Consider the following 22,597-nt stretch of genomic DNA (forward strand, 5'->3'; position numbering starts at 1 on the left):
CGGCGCCTGTAGTCCCAGCTACTCAGGAGGCTGAGGCAGGAGAATGGCGTGAACCCAGGAGGCGGAGCTTGCAGTGAGCGGAGATCCGGCCACTGCACTCCAGCCCGGGCGACAGAGCGAGACTCTGTCTCCAAAAAAAAACAAAACCAAAACAAACAAACAAAAAAAACTAAACACACTGGTGCAGTGGCTCCCACCTGTAACCCCAGCACTTTGGGAGGCTGAGGCGGGCGGATCATGAGGTCAGGCGTTTGAGACCAGCCTGGCCAACATGGCGAAACCCTGTCCCTATTAAAAATACAAAAATTAGCTGGGCGTGGTGGCGGGCGCCTATAATCCCAGCTACTCGGGAGGCTGAGGCAGGAGAATCATTTGAACCTGGGAGGCAGAGGTTGTGGTGAGCTGAGATCGTGCCACTGCACTCCAGCCTGGGCGACAGAGCAAGACTCCATCTCAAAACAAAACAAAACAAATAAACAAAAAAACCATATTTAATTCACTTGGTCTCTTATATGGGCTTGTTCTATTTAATTTTCCGAGTAAACACAAGGCTTGGCTTTGTGACCCAAAAAACATGGGCAGCTCTTAGGAAGCTGCGTCGTCCAGACTCCCATCACAGTGAATTGTTGTCTTTCAGTGTTTAAAAGCGATAAAGACAAAGTCAAATCAAACATGTAATGACTGCTCCCATTCAGTGGCCATTGGAGATGTTTATTATGACACTGCTTCAGCTGGACACGCAACCATGTGACACTAATGTGTCATAGAAGGTCTCTGCTTTGAGCACTTTGGCTCATTTTAAATAGCAGAATTTTAACAAATATACACAAGGCTGGCTTTCCAATGTTTAAAATCATTGTAGAAACCAATAGGTTGAACAGAAATAGAGAAGTACAGAAAACGGTTTTCCGGCTTTGGTGTTGGTTGTGGCTGCCGAGGAACGTGATTGCTGCTGTTTACACAAGTCCAGACACTGCCAGGTCTGTTGGGATCAGCTCAGTCTGCGACTAAAACAGCTGGATCATGGACTCTCTTGACTTGCCAACACCAACCCATTTGACTGAAAAAGCAGAAAAGACTGTTATGATACACACTGGAGGCAGTAAATTCAGAAAACGTTTTCTTTAGCGTCCTATCTTTCTGCGTAGTTCATCTGGTAAAAAGGGCTATTTTCTCTCCAAATGGAGACAGTTCTAATTTTTAAGTTATGAAGGTAGTGCAGGCCGGGCTCAGTGGCTCACGCCTGTAATCCCAGCACTTTGGGAGGCCGAGGCGGGTGGATCGTGAGGTCAGGAGATCGAGACCAGCCTGGCTAATACGGTGAAACTCCGTCTCTACTAAAAAAAATAAAAAATTAGCTGGGCGTGTGACGGGCATCTGTAGTCCCAGCTACTCGGGAGACTGAGGCGTGAGAATCGCTTGAACCTGGGAAGCGGAGGTTGCAGTGAGCCAAGACCGTGCCACTGCACTCCAGCCTGGGTGACAGAGCCAGACTCCGTCTCAAAAAAAAAAAAAAACCCTTCTATAATTAAAAAAAATAAAATAAATTAAAAAAAGAAGGTAGCACATGTTGGGGGACTGATCCTCCTGCAGCAGAAAACAGGAGTCTCTTCCCTTCTCCCTTGGAAATGGCAACCTTAGTTACTTAGTGGCTGTCCCTGCAGGCCCTTTCTCTGTAGGTGCAAACACCCCTGGGCTGTGAGAGTAAACATACGACACACTCACATGGCTGGGATGTGACCCATCTGTTGTTCTGGATGCGGAGAGGCAGGGACTCCTGGCAAGGTCACACCCACACCCTGGCCACAGGAGCCGCGCTGCCCCAGCTCTGAGTCCTCCTCCCCTCCTGCCATCCAATATATTCCCTTGGTGACCACACTTGGTTTTCTTATTGCTCACCAAGCCCTGCGCTGGGATGTGGGCCCCTTGGGGCATCCAGGGTGCAGGGAGGGTGGCTGGGGATGCAGGGCACCCACCTGCGACTCCCACGTGATTCTCCACAAAGCGGATGTAGTTCTGGGCCTGCGGGGGCAGGTCCTCCCACCTCCTGGCGCCTGTGGTGTCTGCTTTCCAGCCAGGCAGCGTTTCATATTCGACTTCGACCTTCTGAAGCATCTCCTGGTTAGCTGGGGGAAGCACACAGGAGATGAGTGGGGCCCACAGACCTCTTTCCTATCACCAAGGAAGCAAATATTTGGTGACACAGCCACCCCCATCCAGGGCCTCCTTGCTCAGGGACTCAGCAATGAGGAAGGCAGCAAGTGGGCACGTAGCCCAGTTTGATTTTCTCAGTGTTGGGTGGTGAGCAGGGGACAGCAGTGGGGCTCAGACACTGACTACATGCCTTCCAGACCAGAGGGACATGACACATATGTGCTACCCACTCTGCTAGAACCTCCACTGTGACATCAGCTGAGGCACTCCAAGCCTGGGCTTGGAAATTCTAAGACTCTAGAATCCTGAAGCACTAAGGGATCCTGAAGCATCTATGTCCTCCCACCCCAAGAACATCAGCTCCCAGAGGGCAGGGTCCCCCGCTCTGTGCAGGACTCTGTGGCTCATGGTAGAAGACGACCACCCTTACAGATGGAAGATGCTGGAACACAGGTTCTCGCTGCACATGTGCTTGAGCCTTGGAGCCAGGCAGTGTTTGCATGTCCTCCTGGGACCCTGGACCACCATGAGGAGACCTTGCAGGCCTCAGCCGTGCATCCTCTCAAAGGTCAAGGGTCAGGAGGGTCAGGGACACTGCCTGTAAGGACACACACGGCTCCTGTGGCCAGGTGGCCCTCTGTGGTCTACACAGATCTGCTGAATGGAGACCAGCCAGGGGCAGCTCACCCAGGGCTGCTGGGGAGGAAGCCATTGTGGGGGTCAGAACGTGACCCTGGACTGAGGTTGAGGGGGCACGTCCAGATGCACACGAAACTGTGAAACCTAGGAAAATGGCATCTCCTTCATGCTTTCCAGAAGAAGGGGTACACGGGAGCAGAGATACCAGTTAGTTCTTAAAAATCTCACCACAAAGCGTATTTTCTCAGATGAAATAGTCATCCTTTACATCTGCATAGAGCTTTAGGTTTTCCAGAGCCGACTGCCTCCACTCACTCCTGTGTGCCTCCCGTGGCTCCCTGCAGGCGGGCCTTTTCCCCAAGGCAGCTGAAGGACCCCCAGGGTCCCAGGTGCGTAGTCTGTCCCCCTTGCCATTCCCACAGCACTGGAAGGCACCTGCAGCCACCCCTGCCCGGCCAGGCCTCCCGGGGAACATTGTGGGGAGAAACCCATGAGAGGCGAAAGCCATGATGGAGGCTGGTCCCTGGAGACAAGCTGCTTGCCCTGTGTCCTGTGAATGTGGGAACTCTCCCCTCTGAGAAGTCCCAGGTCCCATCTATTCCAATACCCATGAAACAGCCCAGCGGGCAGAACGGCTGCCCCACTTCACATACCTGGGAAATAGGGAATCCTCTTCCCATTCAGCTTGTATGAGATGCCGACTTTAATCTCACCCAGTACGTCCAGGATGTCCAGCTTCGTCAGGGCCAGCCTGTGGAAAGCCAAGGGGCCAGGCAAACCCACGAAGTGGTCAGCAATGCTGAGGTTTCTTCCATTTGCTTTTCACCTCTCACTTCTGTTATTTATAGCACGGGTCCCCAGTCCCTGGGCTGCGGACCAGTACTTGGTGGTGGCCTGTTAGGAACTGGGCTGCAGAGCAGATGAGTGGCAGGCAAGCTAGCACTGCAGCCTGAGCCCCAGCACATGGTGAGGCTGGCGCCATGAACCCTGCGTTGCACATAAGGAAAGTGAGCGTCAGGGACCCCAGACGCCACACCCTCAGCTGCTAGGTTCCTCTGCTTCCTGTTGCCGGGTTGGCTCTACCCACCCAGGAGGGGTCTGGTTAATTCTCGAGGAATTTTGGCTGATGCTGTCAACCCTGGTGAAAGATGTGCGACTCACAGCCTTGGCCTGTCTGACTGAGCTGGAGAGGAAGCCGTGAGCCCAGCCATCATGCAAAGCCTCTTTCTGATCCCTGGGAGACAGCCTGAACAGCCGGGGAGACAGCCTGAACAGTTGGGGAGACAGCCTGAAAGCTGGGCAGCCTGGGCCAGTCCGTGAGGAGCAGAGGGGCCTGCAGAGTGGACGCCTCAACAGGCCGGCACCAGTGCTTCCATCCTCCTAGCAGGATGACGGTGCATCCTTTCGTCCTGGGGACTTCTGGTCTCCACATGAAGCATTTTAACCTTTTACAAGTGCCAGAACGCCCTCATCCTTCATGGCATCAGCCCTGGGGTGAGAGTCTGTGCTCCCAGGGCTGGCTGCAACACACCCTGCACAGGCCTCCATACCGCTCACCCCTGGGCCGTGCTTTGTGGAAGGGTTGAGACCAGTGGGAAACCTTGTCCAAGGAGACTTGGTGGCCCTCAGCCCCTGCGTCCAGTGCTGCTTGCCTCTGCAGGTGTCGGGAGTCAGGGACGGTCCCAGTGGGGATGGCAGCAGCATGGGTTGCTTACGCAGTGAATCCATTGACCATGTGAGCATATCTCAGAATCATCAGGTCGAGCCAGCCACAGCGCCTCTTCCTGCCTGTGGTCACCCCCCACTCGTGGCCGCGGGTCTGCAGCAGGTCTCCAATCTCCTACATGAGAATAGGGCAGATGTCACGTGGACTGTGGTGGGGGCTTTGTGCGGCCTGGACCTGCTGCTCCCCCGCCTCCCCCTCCCCACATGCAGATCTCAGAATCCCTGAGGCTGCCCCGCCTCCGCCGACAGTCCTTACGTCCAGCTCCCCCACATCCCCACATCCATGGTAAGCCTGTCCGGCAGCTGAGGCTCACAACGGGCAGGGCCTGGCCCACAGTGCCGCGTGAGCCGGTGAGCACTCTTCCTGAACACCCCTGACCACTAGGCTTTGTGAGCTGGGGAAGGCACCGGCAGCCTTGCCATCTTCCCCTCCTGCCTTGGGCAGCTGGAGGAGGTAGGCCTGGCCCTGCAGCTTGGCTTTGGGGGTCAGGGGTATGTGTACCTCCTGACACTTATCCCTGCACCCTCTCAAGCCTCTCTGGAGAGCGTCCGCCCTCCCTGTGTTGGCTCTCCCAGCACCTGCCCTTCCTCCTGCTCAGGCACAAGGGCCATGTCCTTGCCCTACCAAGGGTCACAGGTTGAGGCTGAGAGAGGAAGGCTGGGGCCTCCTGAGGATTCTGGGGCCACAGCAGCTTCCAGAAAACTTCCTGAGGCTGGAGAGCTGGGCGGGGTTGTGGGGGTTGGCTTTCAGCCCCAATTCTAGCTTGGTTGTGACAGAGGACCCCCCCCACCAACCTGGGGACAAGGCCGAGGGAAGGTGCTTAGTGTCCTCTCTGAGCCAAGGTGAGTCCACCAGCTACCCCAAATGAGGGTGTCCTGAGGAGCTGCAAGGCGCCCCCACTTGCCTGTGGGCCTCACACTCCGAGGGGAGTGAGGTCATGTGTACATGTGTACATGTGCACACCCTGTGTGAGCTCATGTGCTGTGGCCCTGGGAATAGGCCCACCCCAGTGCCTCTTACTAAGCCCCACCCTGGCCTGCACAGCAGGAAGGGCCCTGGTGGGAGATGGGGAAATGGTACAGGCAGGGTCCCCACAGGCCCCCACCCTGGCACTGCTCACCCCACCCCTGGCACCGCTGCCTGTCCTCCCTGTCCTCCCATGGGGTCCTGAGGGCCTGGGGACTCACGTTGATCTGTTCGGTGGGGAAGGCCCCGATGCCCACGCGTGTGGTATAGGCCTTCACCACACCATACACGTCACCTATGTTCTGCGGGGGAATGCCCAGGCCTGTGCACACGCCGCCCACTGTGCAGTTGGATGAAGTCACAAAAGGGTAGGTCCCTGCAAGACAGAGCAGGTTAGGGGGCTACCTGTCATCCCCTGTAGATTACTCCACCCAGCCCAAGAGGCCTTCTCAGTAAAGGGCAGCGGGCAGTTCAAACCATGGGGGGGTCCCCTCCATGGGGGTCGCCAGCCTGGCCTGTCCTGGGGGAGTGGCCGAATGGGTGCTGTGTGCTGGGCTGTGTGGCTCACATAAGAGTCTGGGGTGAGGGGAGGGAGGAAGTTGCCCACAGCATGGCCTGAGGTGGCCAGGCCGCCTTGGGGGTGAGGGTAAGCTGGTGCGCCCGTGGGGCTGAGGACAGGATATGGCTGTACAGACCGTCGGAAGGGCTGACTCTGACCCACCTTGCCAGGCTCCCTGGCCCCACCCCTGACCGTGTCACCTTGTCACCCTGTTCTCTCATCTCTAGCCCAGCACTTTCTCCTCTCCCCTCCCTTGCTGACAATAGGAATACTAAGGACACGAGGATCATTTCCATGGGCATGGATGGCACTGTGGCCTTGGAAAGCGGGTCTGCCCCTCCCTCCCCCATCTGTTCCCACAGCTCTCCGCAGCTGGGTCTTCCCTGGCAGGCACGAAAGGTCGCTGGCACGCACATCTTCCCGGACATACCGAAGTCAATGTCGAGGAGGGCGGCGTTGGCACCCTCCACCAGGATCTTCTTGGAGGGGCCGTGGAGGGCCTCATACATAAAGTAAACGCCATCTCGGACCATGGGTCTGATCCGCTCAGCAAAGCCCTGCAAGGAAGGACCAAGCAGCAGAGTGAGCCTGTGACCTGGGGCAGAGGAGTCCTGCGTCCCCAGGAAGGTTGGCCAGCCCATAACAATGCCTAAGAACGGGTGTGACCGAAGGGTGTTCAACGAGCACCCGGCAGGACAGCCAGCCTCCCTGGAGGGGGCACTTCGCAGCCCCCACACTGCGGCCCCGGCTTCACCTTGAGCCTTTTGAGTTGGCCTTCAATGTCTATTTCCAGGGTGGGGAACATCGACTGGTGCTGGTGGGCCAGGTTCTTGAATCTGCACAAGGGACAGTCATTGTCACCCCATCACGGTCCACGTGGGTCCTCAGGGCCCTCCCCACTAGCCACAGTCCCTTCCGGCAACCTCTCCCCATCCTCTCCCAGGACTGCAGATGGCTCAGGTACCTGGAGGAAAACTCATCGAAATCTGACAGGAGGTCACAGATGCGGAGGCCCGTCCGGGCAGCTTTGGAGGAGTAGGTGGGTCCGATTCCCTTCTTGGTGGTGCCTATACTGAAAGATGAGGAGGGGGTGCCCATGAGAACCCAGGAGCCCCAAGGAGCTCAGGCATCCCCTTGAGGCCATGACCCCGCCGGCTCATGACTGCAGTGCTCACCATTGCCGCCTGTGTCTGGCTGAGCTGTGAGTGTGTGCATGTGTGGGTGTACGCACTCGCATGGATGTATGTACTGGTATGGTGTGTGCCTGTGTGTGGATGTGTGCACACGGAGTGTGTGCACGTGTGTGAGTGTATGTAGGTGTGGCTGTGTGTACTTTTGTGCATTTGCGTGGGTGTGTGGGCTTGTGCGGTGCGTGCACGTGCATACCTGTGCGAGCATGCGTGGGCGTGTGGTGTGTATGTGAGAGCAGGAGTGTGTGCCCTTGCCTTTGTGGGGCGTGTGGTGTGTATGTGAGAGCGGGAGTGTGTGCCCTTGCCTTTGTGGGACTGTGAGTGAGTAAGTGTGATCGTCACCTCTCTGAGGCAGGACACTCATCTGCCTCACTCCTGTGTCCTTGGCACATCTGAGGTTCTACTAAACTTTTTTAGTGTTCCTCATGTCCTCCCTGGGGCCTGTGTGGAGTCAGGAAAGGTGGTGGGTGTGACAGGCTACGGCAGGGCTTGTGCACTCCTGTGGGGAGCTGTGTGGCAGTGGCAGCCGGCAAGGACAGTGTGCAACCCCAGAGAGAGACGGGCTGGCTCGTCCGGGGGTTGGGTGATGCACTGTGGAATTTTGACAGGTGCCATTCTCCAGGGGCTTTGAGTGGGTGGAGGTACCCTCCTCGTGCCCAAGACCAGACACACGCCACAGTCTACCAGCTTGCGGGCCCAGAAGACTCCCTGAGGGTGAGAGTCCCGGCAGACTTACTTCTTCCCCTCTTGTGCCTGGCGCTGCACTTCCTGAAGTCCATCGACAGCCTGGTGAAAATCGAACACTGTCGGGTGGGCCAGGTGAGGGCACCAGGGAACAGGAGAGAAGCAGAGGACAGATGTTTACACATGGAATTCACCTCCTGCTGGCCTGAGTCTCCTGGGAAGGGGGTGGTCGAGATTTCAAAGAGGACAAACTGGGGTGTGACCATGAGTGTCTGGGGCTCAGTTTCCCCATCTGCAAATGGGCTAGGGATCCCTGACCCAGCTCCCACCTTGAAGCTCTTTAAAAAGGATAATGTACAAGCTAACGGAGCCATGTGGAACAAGAAGGCCTTGGGGACTTCCCTGATCTTGGTGGCCATGGAGGAGCAGGGCCGGCTGGCAATGGTGGGGGCAGGAGGGGCTGTTCCCTGTACCCCAGTGGGAAACGTACCAAGGTGGGCTCTGTCAGAGATGATGAGCCTCTTCTCCCAGTCCTTCAGGCCTGTGGGGACACGGCACGCAGGTGGGTCAGTGTTCACTGCAGCTCACACGTGAGGGGCCAAAGCTGGGCTAGCTCACCCGGCTCCCATCCGGGTAAGGCATGTGGGGGCTGACAGGACCACCTCTGTTGTGCAGCAAGCAGCAGGCCCGCCCTCATTGCCTCCTCCTCAGCTGAGTCTCCCGGACCCTCACTCCACCCCCCACTGGGATGCCCACTCTCATGCCTGCAGGCTTCACCCCCTCCGGGCTGGGGAGCCGGAGCTGGTGTGAGTGTCTGGCCTTCCTCCCTACCTGCAGCCACTCTGAAGGTGACCTGCCCCCTCAGGGCCTCAGTCTGGGTACCCCCTGGTGCCCATGTCCCCAGAATCACATTCTCCTTGCTCTTTTCACACCCATCCTGCCCTTCAGCCTAAGGCTGGAGCTCAGCGTCCTCCCAGACCCACTCAGGCTGCTGTCTGTCCCTACCCACGCTAGGTCTGCCTTGCCCACACCCCCAGCTGGTGGGTCTCACTCACTGCCTGCAGGCCTCTGTGTGCCTGGCCAGATGCTCCTCAGAGTCCCCAGGAGCCACATCCTTCCCTGCAGGCATAATTAGCCCAGCAGTCCAGTCCCCACTTCCCACTGGGTGTCTGGTCCAGGTCCCTGGCTCCTTCCCAGACTTCCTGACCTGAGTTTGCAGGTGCTACCTGCCCCTGTGATGCCGAGGCCGCCAGCGTCTGAGGCCTCTGGATTGCCCGGCTCACTCGCTTTCTGCACAGGTAGAGCCAGTGGGTGATGAGCTGGGCCAACTGTGTTGGGAACCCACCCCCGCCAGTCCCCTCTGTGGGAGAAACCCTCAGGGAGGCTCCAGCCAACACAGCCGCTCAGGGCACTGTGTCTGGGACAGGGCAAGTCTGCAGGAGCTTGGACCTACCTTTCTTTTCATTCTTCTCTGCTTCTTCAAACAAGCCCGGCAAATGGATGACCACCCCGTTGCCTGCATGAGAGACAGAGGCATGAGACGAGTTGTGTCCCAGACACTGGAAAACGTACATTAAGAACAGCATGAAGTGAATGGGTACAGTGGCTCATGCCTGTAATCCTGGCACTTTGGGAGGCCGAGGCAGGAGGATCTCTTGAGGTCAGGAGTTCAAAACCAGCCTGGCCCACATGGTGAAACCCTGTCTCTACTAAAAATACAAAAAAATATCTGGGCATGGTAGTGCCTGCCTGTAGTCCCAGCTACTGGGGAGGCTGAGGCAGGAGAATCACTTGAACCTGGGAGGCAGAGGTTGCAGTGAGCTGAGATCCTGCCACTGAACTCTGGATGACAGAGTGAGACTCTGTCTCAAAAAGCAAACAAACAAACAAAAACAACCCAGCATGAAATGGGCACACCTATGTTCCTAGCAGCATTATTCACAGTAGCCAAGAGCTGTCCATTGACAGATGAATGGATAAGCAGAACATGGTCTATCCATATGATGGAAAAAGTATTCTGCCTTAAAATAGGAAGGAAATTTTGACACAGGCTGCAATGTGGAGGGGCCTCGAAGACATGATGCTGAGTGAAATAAGGCAGTTACAAACGGACACAAACAGGATGATTCTGCTGATATGAGGCCCCTGGAAGAGTCAAATTCATAGAGATAGAAAGTAGCATGGGAGGCACCAGGGGCTGGGAGAGGGAGACTGGGGAGCTGTTTGATGTTGCCGCATTTCAGTGTGTGAAGATAAGAACGTTCTGGAGGTGGATGGTGGTGATGGTTGCAAAACAATCACATTCCTCAGTATTTAAGGAGCTGAAAATTGATGTCCCTGCAGAAACCTGCACATGGATGTTTAGAAGCTCTATTCATGATTGCCGAAACTCGGCAGCAGTCAAGAGGCCCGTCAGTAAACAAAAGGAGAAGTCAGCGGTGGTCCCTCCAGACAGTGGAGTATTATTCAACACTGAAAACAAATGAGCTATCAAGCCGTGAAAAGACATAGAGGAAAGTTAAATGCATATTACTGAGTGGAAGAAGCCAATCTGAAAAGGCAACATACTGTCTGATTCCAACTCCCAAGATTCTGAAAAAGGCAAAACTACGGAGACAGCGTGAGTGGCTGCCGAGGGTTGAGGAGGGAGAGATGAACGCGTTGAGCTCGGGGGTTTTTAGGACGTGAAAAAAGTCTGTATGACACTCTGGTGGCAGACACACAGCATACGTTTGTCCAAACTGGCAGAATGTACAGCACCAAGTGTGAACCCTGAGGTGACTATGGACGCTGGGTGATGGTGATGTGTCAATGTAGGTCCATCGATTGTAACAAATGCACCACTCTGGTGGGGCATGGCAGCTCTTGCCTATAATCCCAACATTTTGCGATGCTGAGGCAGGAGGATCACTTGAGGCCAGGAGTTGGAGACCAGCCTGGGCAACATAGCAAGACTCCCATTTCTCAAAAAAAAAAAAAAAAAAAGCATATATGTACTAGCTGAGTGTGGTGGCACAAGCCTGTAGTCCTGGCTACTTGGGAGACTGAGGCAGGAGGATCCCTTGGGCCCAGAAGGTTGAGGTTGCAGTGAGCAGGACTGTGCCATTGTACTGCAGCCTGAGTGACACAGCGAGACCCTGTCTCAAAACAAAAAACAAAACACAAATATACCCCTGAGCTCTAAACCCTTTGCTTGAAGATGAGGCCCTTCAGGAACCTCTCCAAGGAACCCCTTTCCCTTTGCCAGTTCCTGCTGAGGCTGGCCACGGCACAGGCTCAGCTGAGGGAGACAGGACTTCAGTCCAGACGAGAGTGATCTGGAGTCTACGCAAGCCATGGTGAGCACAAAAGGTCACCCAAATGCCACGGCATCCTGAAATAAACACGTGGCAGAGGCCCGGAGTGTCGCAAGCTGAGGGTGTCTGTGTGAGCCCTGGCACGTCCTGCCACTTGCTAAGCGGTGCCTCCTTGGCCTTGTTTCCCGCCATGTGGGGCCCAGGGCTGGGCAGGACGGGGCTGGCGGCTGGAGAAGGCTTCCTGCAGCACAACCCGGAGGGATCAGGGATCAGGCACTCCCGCTCCTGCGGGTGGATGTGACTCTGCCCTCCTCCCATCAGCCTGGTGTCCTCTCAGCTGCGTTCCCAGCCCAGGCCTGGGCTATGCAGGTTTCTATGCACCAGTGCCCAGTGGGGCAGGTGGAGGCTGGGGTCCAGCCTCCTGCTAGAGCCGTCATCATCAGGCTCTGGTACCCTGTACCCCTGCAAGTGGGGCTCCTGGGCTGGCTGACACCCCCTTTCCTGCTCACACACAGGTGGGGGCAGGGTACTCACCAATGAAGGACACAGCCTTGGTGTTGATGATGCCGCTGGGCAGTAGGTGGAAGTCATACTCCTTCCCATCCACCACCACTGTGTGGCCGGCGTTGTTGCCCCCCTGGAACAGAAACCTGGCTGAGCTGAAGGCACTTGGGTACTGAGGACCCCCCGGACATGGACTGACCCACAGGGGCTTCCTCTGTCCCTGCAGGGCACTGCTGTTGGATTTTGGGGTGCCTGGTTCGGTGGCCAGCTCTGCTGCGTCTGTGCAGGACTGGGATGTGAGCATCCTGCACCTTGCAAGGAGTGCAGCCGTTTGGTCACGGGCCTGTGTCGGAAGGGTCTGGCCCAGGCTGGTGCCAACACCTCCAGGTGGCTTGGTACAGGTCTCTGCAGCTGCAGGTCCCGCTCTGGAGCTCGCTCCTTTCATGCAGGAGTGAGGGCCCAACCTTTCCGCAGAGCATGAGTTCAGCCCCCGCCACGGCCCAACCTGCCCTCACCCTCTTTAGCAGGGACTCCTCCCTTTGGGCAGGCACCTCACATCTAAAATGAAAAGGAAAAAGCCCTTCTGAGCCAGCCCTGTTCTGGGGAACACCCAGCCACAGGCTCCCCTCTCTGGGGGACTCCTGCTGCAGGTGGGGAGAGGGCCTGGGACTAGGATGTGCAGACTCCAATCCCCTCCTGCCAGGAGATAGCCGCATGACACAAGCAGACTGTGCCACCGCCCTGGACGCCACTGCCTTAGGTTCCCAAAGGGCCTCTTGTGCCAGTGGAAGCTGGAGATAAAGTAGGGACCCTCTCCAGGTACGGCAACAGCCAAAGCCCTCCTGCCTTTTGCTTGGCTCTGCTTAGCAGGGCACAGGTCCAGTGGGTGTCCGCTGCTGCCCCCACCCTCTGCTCCTGCAGGCCAGGTGGGCTGGTGGCATGATGATTGCAGGGACACTCCAGCCCCAAGGCACGGCTCATAGGGCTCCCCTACATGTAGGCAGGAGTCCCTGCTTCACAGCTGAGGAAGAGGCAGCATCTCTGATGCCCCACCATGGCCCATTGCCCCTGAAGCCAGGCCCCCACCAATGGCAAGGGGTGTCCCTCCAGCACCTTTTGGTCTTCATGCCACCATAAGAGACCCGTGTAGGCCAGGTGTGGCAGAGCCTGGAGGGAGCCCCAGAAGCTCTCTGCCCCACGAGAGAAGGCCAGGTCTCCAGCCCCATTTCTGGCCAGCCACTGGATGGCATGGGGGACCCTCCCTGTTGCCCTCTCTCCTTGAGCTCCACCTGAAGGGTGAGCAGGGTCCCAGTGGGGTGGTGGGGGACATACACGGATACCCTGCCCCACAGACTGGTCTGGCCTTTCCTTCACTACTGCCCTTTTGGGGCCCACTCTGTCCCCAGGACTCCAGAGCCCAGATCCAGCTCCACCTTCCTGCCTCACGTCCCGGCAGAAAAGCCCTCAACTTGTCTACCCATGGGGGATCCTCCCAGCCACACCACACAGCTCTCTGCCCAGCAGAGGGGTCTCAGCTCCCCTCCCACCCTCACATGCCTGGCAGTGAGGTGTCCCACATAGTCTTTCCTGCCTGCCCAGGCAGGACCCTCAGTGATGGCGTCCCCTCCCTCTGCACTAGCTCCTCACGATGCATCTGGACAAGATTTACATGGAAAGAGCCCTGGCAGCTGGTGCCAGGGTAACCCTGGGGACAGAGGGAGGGCAGATCCGGAGATGCCAGGCAGGGCGCTCGCCCTCCTGGGACCTAACTTCACACACTGGGAGATTAGGCAGCACTCAGAGCCCCGAAGCCCCTTCCCAGGGCAGGAGCCCTCACCTCCACGCCCCGACTTCTGCCTGCCCTGCCTGGCTGGGCCCAGTCCTTGCAGGAAACCAGTTCAGGACAGTGGCTCTGGGCGGGGCAGTGCTGGGTGAACTGGGTGGGGATCCTGGGAGGTGGAGAGATGCAGGAAGCCTGGTGGCAGGAGGGAGGGTGATCTGAGGGCACCTGGAGGCCCTGGGGAAGCTAATGCTGCCAGGCGCCGAGGCGGGGTGGAGGTGGAGGGTCAGGGCACTTCCGCATCCTGGGCAGATGGGCGGGGCTCTCAGCCTGTGCCGCTCAGCAGACCCTGAGTCAGCCCTGGGCGTGCAGGTTCAGTCCATCGGGACAGGGCAGGCCCTGGCGTGACTGGAACAGACTCTGGGTTTGGGGGTCACTGCACCCTCCCAGAGACCCCCACCCTTACTCTGTCCTTGCCTTGGCACATACGTGGTATGGTAATTCCTCTCCGCGGGGGTCACAGAGTAGGTGCATGCCCATGATTCCATCTGCTGCCTTTTGGGGGCAGTCAGGGGTGAGGTCTCTGAGGACAGGTAGGGAAACAGAGATAAGGGAAGCCTATCCCTTGTACAAAGCCCCGCCTGGGGTGGGCAGGCCTGAAGGGATGACCTGGCAGTCAGGGCAAGTGCTGCCTGCCATGGCAGAGTGCCCAGAGCCCATGTCAGCAGGCCCAGGGACGCCCCGCTGGGCACACCCTGGTTCTGTTGGGGGCAAACACAGGCTCCTAGGAACAGGCATGGCGTGTTGTGGGCCAGTGGGTGTCCAATGACCCCAGGGCCAGTGCCAGGCCACTCCCGGGAGCAGGAGCCAGCCCAGGACACTGAGCCTGGGGCCTGCTGACCCGCAGGCCCTCCCAGTTCTGGGGAGCCCAGGACGATGGCCTCGGAGAGACCCCAGTCTGTCCTCCCCATCACAGTTGAGGTCTCAGGATGTCAGGCTGCACAGGCATGTGGTGAGAGGTGGGGGACAAGAAGTCCTCCTGCCCTTCCTCCAGCTTCAGCCTGGTTCCCACAGCAAAGGCATCCAAGGAGGGCTGGACAAAGGGGGACAAAGGGAAGCTGGTACAGTCAGGCCAGGGCTCTGCACAAAGGCAGAGCCTTCAGGTCCAGGCCAGGGTCTGCCTTGCCATGGGAGCCACCAACTAAGGCTGACCATGAGGCTGGCTGCTGAGGAGGGACCAAACATCAGGGCCAGCCCCGCCCTTCCTGGAGAGGCACTGGGACCTTCCCTTGGGGCTGCCTCGGGCTGCAGGTGGATGCCAGGCCCCTCAGCATGGTGTGCAGGGCAGTCTGGAGGCTGCTGCCCTCTCACAGGGCTTCCTTCTCTTGCACAGATGCACCGGTGCCTCCAGCCCCACGGGTCTCCCTCCTCTCCTTTCCTGGCCCCTGCTGGCCCAGTAGATGGGTCTATGGATCCTGCCACAGGGGGCCTCTCAGGGTCTGCTTGTCCCAGGCAGCCCGGCCCTGAGCCCTAAGTCCTGTCACCATCCCCCCAGTGCTGAGCTCCCAGGGCAGCCGTACTCACTCTGTCTTTCCTACCTCATGGAGATAAGTGATGGGCAGAAGAGCCAGGGTTGAGTGTGTGCCACAGGACAGCTCTGCTTAGGCACGGCTCCCACCACAGCCCCTCAGGCCAAGCTCCAGGGTCCTCATGTCCAGCTGGCAGGCCTCTCTCTGCCAGGCACCCCTCGGCTGCCCTGCTCCTCTAAAAGCAGAGCTGAGGCACCTGAGCTCAGGGAAGGCCATGGGCACATCCATCCTTCAGCCACCACTCAGGGTCCTCTAGGGGCTGCAGAGTCCTGCATTTACCTAAGATGCCCACTGCTGCCCCTACAGGTGAAGAGGAAGCCCAGGCCTGTTGCTCCTAGGAAAGGAGCCCCCTGCATGGCCAATGGGCTGAGCCACATGCTGTGAGCTGCCATGGGCGGTCACCCATGTTGCACACTGCACAACTCTGGGGGGTGCTGTCACAGAGCCATGGCATGAATTATGGCCCCTAGAGGTGTAGCAGCTGCAGGGACACATCATACCACCTTTCCACTGTTTACCAGGTCAGGGACAGTAGATTAAGGTACGCCCCCAACTCTCAGAAGCACAGTGATACAAGGGTGCGAGTGAGAGAGAAGATACGAAGATGGACGGTGCAGAACACCTGCCTTGAGTGACCTGTACCCAAAGGCTCAGCTCAGGCTGGGGGCCCAGAGTTAGGGGTATCCAGGGAGCCTGGTGGCCCCTGGCACTCTTTACCTGCCTCCAGGTTTCTCCTGGGGCCTTCCCCTCTGTGGTGGAGCCTTGGGTCAGGACACAGCTCTGAGCTCCCAAGGACACTGGAGTCTCCCCTACCACTCTCTGCCTAGTCTGGCTGGTCACTCAGAGTCCCTAGGGGACATCCCTGCCAGCTGCCTCCCTGGTGGCAGGGAGTTCAGGAAAGGAGGCTGTCTCCATACTGGACGAGGGGAGGTGACAAGGGCCACTCAGGAACCAGACACCGCTCTGACCCCTGCTTTGTCCCTGTGGGTCTAGCCAACTCACCCCTCTGGGGGCCAGGGAAGGCACGGCCCTGTGGCCAGCCCTGTCCCCACTGCCCCACTCAGGACCCTCCCCTCCAGGAGGCTGTGCGCACCCTCAGACCACCCACAGCACATATCGGGGCTGCTCCTCAGTCCTCCCACCATTGCTGGTCCCTCCAGGCATCTTATATATGTACCTATATTTATAAGTAAATCTCTCTCTACATCTGTCTCCGTATCGTCTATCTATCTATAGTCTGCCAGGGCTGCCAAAACAAAATACACAGCCTGGACAGCTTCAACAATGGAATTTTTTTTTTTTTTTGGAGACAGGGTCTCACTCTGTCGCCCAGGTTGGTGTGCAATGGCGTGATCTTGGCTCATGGCAACCTCTGCCTCCTGGGTTCAAGCTGTTCTCCTACCTCACCCTCCCCAGTAGCTGGGATTACAGGCGCCTGCCACCACGCCTGGCTAATTTTTGTATTTTAAGTAGAGACTGGGTTTCACTTGGCCAGGCTGGTCTTGAACTCCTGACCTCAAGTGATCCACCCACCTCAGCCTCCCAAAGTGCTGGAATTACAGATGTGAGCCACCACACCCACCTGCTCCCCTCCAGGTGTTAAGGACCTGGCTCCTGCTGTCCTGGGCAGGCAGGTGTGGCCTCCTGCATTTGACCTGTGGCTCCTCCAAGCCCTTTCCTCTCCCAGCGTCACCCTGGTTGGGCCTCCACAGGCACTGGGAAGGTGACATGTGGGCTGAGCTGGCGTGGAGTGGCCACTCAGTAGCTGGGGACTCCTTGTAGGCAGCCAGGGGAGAGCTGTGCTGTGACCTGGGGCTGGGCTGAGGGGCAGGGCCAGTTCCGGGGGCCTCTGCCCACCTCCTTGCCTCTGGGTTGCCACCCCACAGCTCCTCCCCACCACGCCGGCGCCACGCTCCTTCCCACCACGCCAACGCCACGCTGCTGACACCTGCAAGGCCTCTCCACACACAGGCTTTGTCCTTGCTCCTCACCTCCACACTGCCCAGATGGCGCATGCCCTGCCCCTGCACTGAGCTTGTCACCTGCACGTGTCCCAGCCTTGCCCTGCAGCCATCGTCCTGCTCCTGTCCACCCTGTCCCTAAACCCTTGGGATGCCACCTGCCGTCTGCCTGGCTTGGGGGCTGTCCATTGACCTTTGACCTGCCAGGGCCCCCTTTGACTCCCAGCCCACTTGGCCACTGCCCTGCAATCCACAGGCCCCTTAATGCCATGGATGACTCCTCTGGCCACAGCGTCTGCTTGGCCCAGTGTTCCAAGGAGGCCCCTTTCTCTCCTGCGATGCAGCCCCCATTGTCAGCCCTACCTGCAACAGCACCTGGGACGAGGCTTGCTACCTCCCATGCTCCAGAGCCTTCTCCCCACAGCATTAGCGGACTACATCTCTGACGGTGCCATGCCCCAATGCCACTGCACTCTACCTGCTTCCCCCTCAGCCCTAGCTGTGCCAGGCCCATGCTATACCACCTCCTGGTTAAGCTCTCATGCAGGCTTGGGGAGGAGGGGACAATGGAGTGGTTGTTTGCACCTCTGCCCCTGGAATGGGAGCAACCAGCTCTCATGCCTCTGTGTCCATCCCCAGCCCTGGCCCAGGGCCTGGCTGTCAGCAAGCTCACGCCAGACAGTGAAGCGAGCAGAGTGGCAAGCGCTGGGGGAGGCCGATGGTGCTTCTCAGAGGCTGTGAGGCTCCTGGGGCCCAACCTCTTGGCACTGGCACCCAATGGCAGTTTGTATGATGACCGTGCCTGGCACAGAGCAAGGGGCCCTGGTGCCCAGTGTGCACGCACCTGTGACTACTAGTGTGGTGCAGTGGGTTCACCCACTTACACTGTTTCACTCCCTTCTGGGCTCTGCTTGCAGGCTCCCACCATTCACTCATTCCTTCAACCCAAAGGAATTGTTCTTTGCCCGTTTTGGTAGTGGGGTGAGGCCTGGGACAGAACCGAGGTCACTGGTCCAGGTGTGCAGGTCTCAGCTGCCTGGGACTTGTGTTCCCGCAATGAGGTGGGGCTGTGTTTAACTGCAGGGACCCTCTGTCCTGGAGCCATGGCCCAGTGACCAGCACCATCACCAGTGCAGAGGTGGGGTAGGGGAAGACCTCTTTCTGGAAGCGAGCCCAGGCATTCCCTGGCCAAGGCAGCTGCCCCTCTGGCTCCCAGAAGGTCTCTGGTGCACCCTGGAGCCTGAGGCAAAGCGTTACCTGATGGCCTCTTGGAGAGGGCGCCCAGAGCCACGACAGCCACAGCACAGAGGCCCTCAATGCATAGGACGCCAGCTCCCGCCTGGCGCTTCCACACCACAGAGGACACTGTGGGAGCACCCTGTGATCTCACACCCCTGCATACATGGCCATGGCTTTCCACCCCTGTCTGCCAGCTGGACACTGGCTCTAGCTAGAGCTGGAGGGCATGGGAGGCTGGGAGTGCACTATGGAGACCCAGGGCAGGCCCCTTCAGCCCATGTACGGGGCATGGCCAGACATAAACAGCCCTGAGGTCTGCACTGCAGCAGAAGGACGGGGATTCTATTTTTTTTTTTTTTTTTTTTGAGGCGGAGTCTCGCTCTGTCGCCCGGACTGGAGTGCAATGGCCGGATCTCAGCTCACTGCAAGCTCTGCCTCCCGGGTTTACGCCATTCTCCTGCCTCAGCCTCCTGAGTAGCTGGGACTACAGGCGCCCGCCACCTCGCCTGGCTAGTTTTGTATTTTAGTAGAGACGGGGTTTCACCGTGTTAGCCAGGATGGTCTCGATCTCCTGACCTCGTGATCCGCCCGTCTCGGCCTCCCAAAGTGCTGGGATCACAGGCTTGAGCCACCGCGCCCGGCCAGATGGGGATTCTAAACCAGGCCAGGACTCACCAGAGCCTTGTGGTCCTGGGCAGGGAGCCCAGTTATCCATAGGAAGTAGCTTGGAGATGGAAGGAGGAACTAGGGGGTAAAGGCCAGGCACTGCCAGCCTGGGAACGGGGGCAGGGAGACCCAGGTATGCCTGTCCTCAGCTGCCTATCTGAGGGGTAGGAGCCGGACGTGCAGGTGGGACACACAGGGGAAGGAAACGCCATGGACATGTGGGAGGAAGCACAGGCGGAGGTGCCTGGGGACCCCTCGGAAGTAGGATGGGGTGTCCGTGCCCAGAGAGAAGAGAGGGAACACAGGACCCCAGCACAGAGAGGCAGGCAATGTGATGTGGCCGCAGAGCAGGGAGGGCAGACCTGGCTCAGAGGAGACTCAGCCTGGAGGAGAGAGAGGCTCGGGAGCAGCCAGGGGAGCAGGCAAGGAGGAAGATGGCACAGTGGGGCCAGGGGGCATAGTGCAGCCTAACAGACCCAGAGCCACCCTGGAGTGGAGGAAGGACGGCCCAGGTGTGAAGGTGGGGGTGGGGGCACGAGGTGGGGGATGCACAATATAGGCTCAGCCTGGAGAAGGGAGGCTGCCCAGGAAACAGGTCCTAAAGGTGGACCCAAGGCGAGAGACTGTGGGAGGCGAGGACACTCTCAGGGGCCGGGCCCCCAGGTGCACTCTGACCACAGGCCCCAAACGACTAGGATGGGAAAAGAATGAGGCGAGCCGTGCGGGGCTTTGGGCAGCCCCAGATCACCTCTGGGCAGGGTGGAAAGTCCATGTCCAGGGTGAGCAAAGCAGCGACTCTTGCCAAATGCCAGGGGCCACCAGGGGGCTTGGGAGCTGGGCTCGAAGTGATGGCTCTGCTGGTGCAGGCGTCAGCAGAAGGCAGAGCCAGAGCCTGGGTGTGCAGAGGCTTGGGCAGCCAGGGAAGGAGCATAGCCAACACTCAGGGTGGCCCCAGGCCCAGGCCACCCTTCGGGGACTTCAGCCCTCCTGGCAACCAGCCTGTCTCCCAGATGCGGCCCAGCCCGCTCTGCCCACTGCATGCACTTTTACCACCTGGACCACTCCGCCCTTGCTCTGTCCTCTGCTCAGCCCCTCGAGTGAGAGGGTAGTTTGGCCTCTGTGCGCCTGGAAACCCCATGTCGGGTACCTTCATCTGGCTTCAGGCATCCACACTCCAAGTAAGAAAAGAGGCAGTCTTCCCTGGGAGATCCAGCCAGCTCCTCACTCTGCCAGCCTCTGACGACATGGGGTGGTCAGACATGGTATGCATAAGAACAGGGGAGATGCTGGGAGCCCGGTGGCAGGGGAAAGCCCCCACCGCTAAGAGGAGAGATGGGCACTGTGAGGTCGGGGATCACTGAGCATTTGCAGAGAGCCTGGGGCTGGGGCCCCAAAGAAGACAGGTCCCTGACCTTCCCTTTGCAGAGCAGCACCCCGCTGAGATCTAGCTTGGTCCCCGCACTCATGGGTGGGGACAAAGGGCCAGGCCTTTGGCTATCAGGGTGGGCACGTGGCACCCGTGGGGGCTCCAAACGTGGCAGTGACTCTCATTCCTCCACAGTTGAGCCTCCGTTCCCCAGTGAAGGAGCTCTTCAGGATGCTCCTGCCTCACTGGCTTTTGAGGAGGCTGGAGGGGGACAGCTGTGGGCTCCAGGGACAAACCTCTTTTACTCCCACTGGCTTGGAGAGCCAGGGGCTCTCTCAGGCTGCGGGGTGGCCTGGCGGGGGCGGCCTGGTGGCCCGAGTGTGGATGGGCTCCAGCCTGCTGCGCCCTCCGCGCTCCTGTCTGCAGCTGCGAGTGAGCGGGGCTGTAGGGGGACAGGGCGGGGGCACAGCAGGGAGGGCCCAGATCCAGAACCACCTCCACAGCTGGCAGTGGAGCGGGATGAACGCTTGTAGTGCAGCTGTGGCGGCCCCAGCCCGCCCTGCAGAAGTGCACGGCATCCAGCAGAGCCGGCAGCTCCTCGGGAGGGGCCTGGGCCTCACCGGAGCAGAGGTCTGAGGAGGGCGGGAGCCGCGGCTGCCCCACGCTGAGGGCGCCCTGGAGGGTGAAGAGCGGTAGAGCGCTGGACACGCCCCCTGGCGGCCGGGGACGAGGTGGCAGGGCAGAGGCAGCGTGCAGGGAGCATGGGCTGGGGACCACCTCTAGGACCTGGGGGATCTCCGGAGCGACAGACGAGCTTGCCTGCTGCTTAGGACCGAGAGCGGTCGGGGAGGTCCCCCACCGTTCCAGGAAGAACTTTCTAGGAAGCCACAGTCCCTTCCGGCAGGATGGGCTCAGACAGCCCTGAGCCACACAGGGTGCTGGGTTGACTCCCTTCTCTGACAGGGATCGTCGCGAGCCCCAGCCCTGCTCTCCGGAGCTCAGGAAGGAGGCCACAGAACCCGGAGAAGGGGCTGTGCAGGGGCCCTTGTTCAATTATTGGCAACAGCCCCAGGCGGACTCCAAACCCCAGACGCATGCATCCCAAAGTTGACCCCTTTGTGCCCAGAGCTGTAAGTCAGCCCATGGGCAGCAGACTTGGCTGCCCTGGCATGGGGCAGGCAGCCCCAGGGTGGCAGCCGAGAGAGTGCCCAGTGTCCTGCTCAGTCAGAACAGATGGGGGCGCTGAGAGCAGCCGCCGGCTGGCAGAGGCCCCGCCCTGGGCCCTGGGGGACAAAGCGGGTCTGGCCTCCTCGGTGGCACTGCCAGCCACCAGGTCACCCTGGCCAGAAGTCTGTGGCCCTCCCTCTCCCATGTCTGGCTAGGATCATCCCAAGCACCCTCCCTCAGGCCCGGCCCCAACTGCCCCCCAGGACGGCCTGGCCCCCTTCCACCTCTGCCTCTCCTTGGCTGACTCACCGGGTTCAGCCCCACCCAGCAGGCAGCTTTCACCCCCTCCACCACCTGCCGACCACGCGGGGAGCCAGCTAAGCCCTGTCCCAGACCCAGACAGGCCCCAGGTGATCACTGCAAATGAGGAAGGGGGGTGTCTCGGGGGTCCTCAAACCACCCTGGGGTTGGGTCCTCCGGTTCCCCCATGGAGGGTCCAGCGTCACGCCGATGGCATGCAGCACCCCCTGAGGATCGGGTGTCCCCAACTCAGCGACTTGTATTTATAGCTGTGCCCTGGCCCGCTGCCCAGATGGTGGAGGAGGGGTGGGTGGAGGGAGGGCGGTGTGTGTGGGTCGAGGGTTGTGTGAGTGGTGCGTGTGCGTGCATGGGTGGGGTGGCCCTGGGAAAGGTGCTCCCGGAGGGAAGGCATCCAAGCCGGTGAGTGACCGGCCAGGGCATGGGAGGACAGGGGCCGTCTGGGTCCGGGGAGGGGGGCTCGCTGGGCGGTGGGGGAGGGACCCGGCGCCCCAGCCCGCACCTGGCAGCGGCTGATGATGTCGGCGTCCGTGGCCAGCAGGTCCACCACCTTGCCTTTGCCCTCGTCCCCCCACTGCGCGCCCAGCACCACCGTCACGCGGGAGCCAGTCGCCGCCGCCTCCTGCTGCAGCCGCCCCCGCTTGACGCCGCCCGCGCCGGGGGGCCGGTCGTTGGAGGCTCGGGTCCCGGACATGCTGGCTCGGCTCTTCCGCTGCGCTGGCCCGGCCCGGAGCCCGCCGCCGCCGGCGTCCGCGCCATTAAATGGAGCCGGGCCGGGGCAGGGGGCGGGCCG

At 59.5% G+C, this 22,597-nt stretch overlaps 2 protein-coding genes across 2 annotated transcripts in view; both read right to left on the bottom strand.

Annotated features, from left to right (window-relative positions):
- Positions 1–690: 690 nt before the first annotated feature.
- Positions 691–22,586, bottom strand: ADSS1 (adenylosuccinate synthase 1). The gene is made up of 13 exons (XM_017861898.1): positions 22,307–22,586; positions 11,749–11,851; positions 9,372–9,434; positions 8,409–8,459; positions 7,971–8,037; positions 7,009–7,116; positions 6,799–6,880; positions 6,475–6,601; positions 5,707–5,861; positions 4,509–4,633; positions 3,447–3,544; positions 1,977–2,126; positions 691–1,060 (listed from the first exon to the last, which is right to left on the bottom strand). The coding sequence occupies exons 1-13, from the start codon at positions 22,496–22,498 to the stop codon at positions 1,008–1,010; spliced, it is 1,374 nt and encodes a 457-aa protein (XP_017717387.1). The 5' UTR covers positions 22,499–22,586; the 3' UTR covers positions 691–1,007.
- Positions 22,516–22,597, bottom strand: part of LOC108521886 (uncharacterized) — a 3,266-nt gene continuing 3,184 nt past the window's right edge. Inside the window, exon 2 of the mRNA XM_017861899.1 lies at positions 22,516–22,597. Within this exon, the coding sequence (XP_017717388.1) occupies positions 22,563–22,597 (35 nt within the window). The 3' untranslated portion in view covers positions 22,516–22,562.

Source organism: Rhinopithecus bieti, unplaced genomic scaffold (genome assembly GCF_001698545.2).
Source record: "Rhinopithecus bieti isolate Rb0 unplaced genomic scaffold, ASM169854v2 scaffold_61461, whole genome shotgun sequence".
Lineage (NCBI taxonomy): Eukaryota > Metazoa > Chordata > Mammalia > Primates > Cercopithecidae > Rhinopithecus > Rhinopithecus bieti.

Coding starts and splice junctions, on each gene's coding strand:
- ADSS1 (XM_017861898.1), bottom strand. CDS start 22,498: ATGTCCGGGACCCGAGCCTCCAACGACCGGCCCCCCGGCGCGGGCGGC. Junction 8,460..9,371: donor AGAGAAGAATGAAAAGAAAG/GTAGGTCCAAGC, acceptor GTGTCCCCACAG/GCCTGAAGGACTGGGAGAAG. Junction 8,038..8,408: donor CTCTGACAGAGCCCACCTTG/GTACGTTTCCCA, acceptor CCCACCCGACAG/TGTTCGATTTTCACCAGGCT.